Raw genomic sequence first — 5,513 nt, 5'->3', positions numbered from 1 at the left:
AATTGGTCAGGTTAAGGGTTGGGTTGGACACCCCTACTCCCAAGCATTCCTAGGGTTCCTATGACCTAAAGAATCATTTAAGACATATTCCAAGCATAAGATTGCAAGCACCAAAGAAGCAAAATTGTATAGAAACATACAATTTATCATTATACTTGTAAATTAAGTGCTATGTTCCAATCAAAAGCATAAATATAAAAAGATTTTCTTAAACAATCCTTTGTCTCAAACCATTCCAAATTTTTGCTAAAGGGAATAATGAAAAATATTAAAAGCAAAAGAAAAAAAAAGGTTATGTGTTGATAGGCTGTGACTGCTAGTAATCAACGGTGCTGCCTCTTCCTTGGTTGGTAGCTAGGAGTCGCCTTCGGGTCCTACTCCTTGCCACCATCATCATCATCATCACTACCGCCCCAGTGGACCGCTCCTCCAGGACCATACAAATCCCTCGAGTAGTTGGTCACCTCCAACTTAAGGTTCCCAACCAACCATACCAACTTCTCATGCTCTTGGTTAGTGGGCTACAATTTGAAGATAGAAGGGTTAGTGACTGAAACAAGGAAAGAAATGGCAAAAAGAAATAATAAAAGGAAGAAAGAACTTACCGCTCGAGTGTTGGGAAGGAAAGGATAGCCCATGATATTAGGAGTACGGATATGACACGCTCCCAAGCAAAGCCATTCGAGCCATAAGCATAGACTGTCCAAGGGATGTGTGGAGGATCAATGGGCTCACCGGTAGTAGGTCCCCCTTATTACAATTCCCCGTATCAGTAGTCATGAAAAGCAAAGAAAAAAAGAAGAAAAAGAACAAGAACAAGAGTTTAAGCATATACTTGGGTAGTGACAAAAGGCATGAGACGAGTGATGTTGAACTCATCATAGTCCAACCCCTCAAGAAGTTGCTCAATGTAGGAAATACCACTCCCCCACGAGTTGTACTCTGCATCAGTCATGGAGTGTGGGGCAAGCATGAACTTAGGAGGGTCCCTCAGAATCTGTGGGTCATCCATACGCACCAACTGGCACCTCACCCTTTCCGCCAGATATAGCGCCCTCAAACCCGCTTATTCAAAAGGTTGAGTGATCTCTAAAGCGATGAGAGCGGTAGGCTCCAAGTCTCGAGAAGTAGGAAGGGGCTGGCCAGCCTATGAGGTCCAGTTAACCTATAATAACATGAGGTTAAAAGAATGGTATCTTAAGAAGAATGCATGAAGAAGCGTGAGAAGCTAGAATTATTGAACTTTCCTCATCAAAAATCAACCTAGCAAGATGGGCCCTCACTTGAGGAAACTCCCTCAAAACTAGATCGATGCTCAGAGTTATAAGGCCATACCTAATCACCCATCGCTGCAAAAAAAGAAGCTCAAGCCACAGGTTAGATGCAAGTTGACAGTTTTCAAGATGATATGACAATTTTTCAAGACAGTACAGTTTGCAAGACTACAAACTACAGGTGGAAGTGTAAAGAGTAAAAAGAGAACTGACCTCAAGGAGCTTCCAAGGTCCTACAAGCTACCACAAAGTGCCCCGGCTGAGAGTGTCGAGGGTGGAGTAAAGATAAGTAAGACATGCTTGCCCTTAGTTGGCCCTCCGTGCCTCCCCAAAATCCTAGAAGAGGATTAGCCACCACAAAGACACCACCATTGGCAAAGAGGTAGGCCTCCATCAAGTGGAGAAGGAAAGCCTTAGCCATACAAACACATTCCTCTGTGGTTCTCTATGAGAGGAACATGTAATCCGACACCAAGTCAAAGTAGCGAATGGTCTCAATGGAGTACTTCCTCCCCAACATGTCAATTCCTAGCTGCATGCCCGACATGCTATCCAGACTAATGATAACCCCCTCAAAACTAAGGCCGGTCATGTGGTAAAAGTCATAAGGAGTCACCGTCATCTCCCGCTCGATGATATGAAAGGTGTGGGTAGTGTTCCACCACCTCTCAATGAGGCACTGCACCAAGGTGGCACTCACGGACTTTTCTGGAAGAAGGCTGATAATGGGCTCAAAGCCCACCACCTGGACATAGCCTCTAGTTTCAAGGGTGAGAAAGTTGAACCACTCCACCACCTTATTGGTGTTTCCCCTGCTAGCATAAAGGGATGATGACTACAAACCTATGTGTACACAAACCTATTCTAGCATGCATGATGTCGTTATCCAGAAAACAGTAATTCTCTGTTTGTTCTGTTTTGCCTTCACATGTTTGTTTAAATAAGCCTCTTTTCCACATGTTCCAAGCCCCATGACTGTTTGTTTGTCTTTTAACATGTTTTTTGTTATCACATGCTTAGATTAGGGTTTAGGCTAGGGTTTTCTTAGTTTTAATGCTATGCCATTCATTCACATATTCATGCATTGATACCATAGGTGTTATGTCGTTGAGGGGTAAGTAAAGGGAAAGTCATGCATTAGCAATGTTCATGCATTTGTGTTAGGGTTTATAGATGTATGATTAGGGTTTCTAATACGTTAATGTTCTGTCTTTGATATGTTTTGTTTGTTGGTATGCTTGCTGCCATGTTTAAATTACTGTTTTTTTTAAGATGAGTGCTAGGGTTTTCCTTTATATGTTTGGCTCCCTTTTATTTGGATAGATGGATAAGTTTGTGTTTGGGGTTAAGGATGCCATGTTGTTTGCTAGATGCATGTTAGTGTGTGTGTGTGTGTGAGTCTAGAATACAAGTATATAAATGGTTTTTTAATAGGGTTAAGCTATTGGACACAATGATGGGAGGCCAACCTTAAGGTTGGGGGATCTTGGGTGCCTAACACCTTCTCAATAGCGTACCTAAACTCTGAACCCAAACTCTAGTACTAAGTTCAAAAGGTCCTTCCTTGAAAGGACGCTATATTTATGTTTCCTAGACCATATAACAAGGTGGCGAATCCATTTTAATTTCCCTTTCCTTGCACCCACAAGTATAGACACCTGTATCATATCGTATACAATGCACTGATGCATTGGACCTAAGTCAAATCTACTTTGATATAGAGAGATGTGGTATGCAAGGTTATACAAAATATAATAAATTGTTGTGCTTGAAAACTTGGGATTTGAAGCTTTAAAAAAGGAGAAAAATTTTTTTTTGCAAAGTTGAGTAATTTTATATGGGTTCGGTTAATGTATGCTGGACATACATTCATAATCAATTTTATGAAACTTTTTATGTAAAATTGAGAATGTTAGTCACTTTTTCATTTTCCCATAAAAAATTTTCTAAAAAAGTTTATTAATGTACGCCCTAAAATGTATACCCTAAGAACATAGGTTAGTAAAACCCAATTTTAGATAGAGAAATATTAATGGATACCCTAAAGGCATTTGTTAGTGATATATTTTAGGAAATGTTTTATGGGAAAAGGGAAAAAAAGAAAAAAAAATGTTTTAATAGCTTTTTCTATTTCCATAAAGGTAGTGTCAAAACATTTCTAAAATGATTTATTAACAATTGCGACAGTAACTTTTTATATAGGGTCATGTGAATGGATGCCCTTAGGACAATTGTTAATAAATCATATTACTCTAAAGGCACTCGTTAATATGATCCTATATATAAAAAATAAAAATAAAATGTCTTGTTAATGAGTGTACGCAATTGTTAACAAACCATTTTAGAAAAGTTTTGACACCACTATTATAAAAAAATATAAAAATTTGTCAAAAGAATTAACTACCATATTATTTTTTTATAAAATATTTCTAAAAATAATTTCATATGTCAATATTCCCATTTTATATAAATAATTCAATAGATACCCTTTAACCCAAAAATAATAAACAAAAATGTTGAAATAGTGTAATTAAAGCCTTTAAACCCTCAAAAACAAAAAGAGAGGCTAAAACCCTAAACAAAGGAGCAGAGCAGCGATGAACATTTACATGAAGCGAACTCTATTACTGATGAGAAGCAGTATTACTACTTTCTACGCCAACAAGCCCAATCATTTTCCCATCTCACTCGTTGCCTCGACTCTGTCACGACTCAGGCTCTACTCGTCAAATGGAAATGGATCCAATTTGACCCATACCCAGAAACCGAATTCCTCCGTTGATGCAGAAGACATCAGTAATCCAGGTAATTTTCCAAATCATAGTATACAGTTTTAATTTTTTCAACTTACCCTCTGTTTGGTTAGTGGGAAACCTCACCACGAAAATGAGGGAAAATTCATAGTCTCTGAATACTGAAATTATTTCATACATGTTGTGTTAGCGGTTGAGATTAGTAGATTAGTTAGACACTTGAGTTGCTATCTGGGTTTTTTGTTGTTACAAATTTTAATTTGTTTAGAAGGAAACTTATTCTTTTATTTTTTGCAGTTTATTCTTTGACTTTTTGGGATTAAAATCTCTCTTTTTTTTAATAATAAAATTTGTGAGTTAAAGAAATTCAAGGCCCAAACTATTTGCAATTTACTCTGGATTTTTTTGGGGGGGGGGGGGGATTCTCAAGTTGTTTGACTATGCAGGATTGAGAATTATGAATTATAATTATTTTAGGTAGGGAAAATCCGAATGTTTTCAATTTTGGGTTTTCTTAATTCTCATTATTTTCAGTATAATTTTTAAAATTTTAGTTAGTTTTTTTTTTTGGTTAAAGCATGAATTTGTTTAAATATAGGGGTTTATGGGTTTTATTATTTGCATTATGATAGTTAACTATTATGAATAATCTTATTTGTTTTTGCATTCATTTAGAATGTCTTATTTTTTTGTCTCTGTAATTACAATTTAATAAAATTCGAATGGTTTGGTTGCAGAGCTGAAAAAGCTCATAGATAAATTCTATGCGGGCGATGCCGAGGCAATACCATCGATCTTTGAAGCGATTTTGAAGAGGAAATTGGCAGGTAAGTATGAGGAAGCTGACAAGGAGTTGATGGAAGAAATTGTTGGGAAGACACGCGAGTCTTCCAATGATATTGATGATGAGGAGTCTTCCGATGATATTGATGATGAGGAGTTTGAGTCTGATTTGGATGAATTGAGTGAAACTGATGAATATATTGATGAATTGCATAATGCAAAGGAGATTGCCATGAAGAGAATGGCGAGGGATGAGTAATGTGAACACTCTACAGATTTGTTGATTTTTAATCCCAAGCATGCTTGATGCTTGTATCATGTTGGAGAATTCAATATGTGCAAGTTGAATTATTAATTGCACTTGTTTGTCTGACCAATCTAAGTTATAAAATGTATGTGGCTGTGAAAATTTTCTTTCTATATTTCCTATTTCCAAGTGTCAAAACTGTTATATCAACCGGACTCAAAAAGCTGTATTAGTGAAAACAGAGCCACAGCAACTAATTTATTTATTTATTTATTTTTGGATAGAAACACCAATTAACAACTTTTTTTTTTTTTTTTTTAGAAACCTGCTTCATTATCATTAATCAATGTAGGCCAAATCAGCTTGAACAACACACTAAATGTCTGGTGGTACATCTTCCATCCAGACAGTTAAATTGGGTGAGTTAATTGCCCATCTTGTTAAAGCATGAGCTAC

General features: G+C 36.9%; 1 protein-coding gene across 1 annotated transcript; it reads left to right on the top strand.

The window, feature by feature from the left end:
- Positions 1-3,810: 3,810 nt before the first annotated feature.
- Positions 3,811-5,232, top strand: LOC115965410. The gene is made up of 2 exons (XM_031084622.1): positions 3,811-4,079; positions 4,765-5,232. Exons 1-2 carry the CDS (start codon positions 3,872-3,874, stop codon positions 5,067-5,069), a joined length of 513 nt encoding a protein of 170 aa, XP_030940482.1. The 5' UTR covers positions 3,811-3,871; the 3' UTR covers positions 5,070-5,232.
- Positions 5,233-5,513: the final 281 nt, after the last annotated feature.

Source organism: Quercus lobata, chromosome 10 (genome assembly GCF_001633185.2).
Source record: "Quercus lobata isolate SW786 chromosome 10, ValleyOak3.0 Primary Assembly, whole genome shotgun sequence".
Taxonomy (NCBI): Eukaryota; Viridiplantae; Streptophyta; class Magnoliopsida; order Fagales; family Fagaceae; genus Quercus; species Quercus lobata.
Note: the sequence above shows the minus strand (reverse complement) of the source record. Positions and strands in the feature narration are given on the sequence as shown.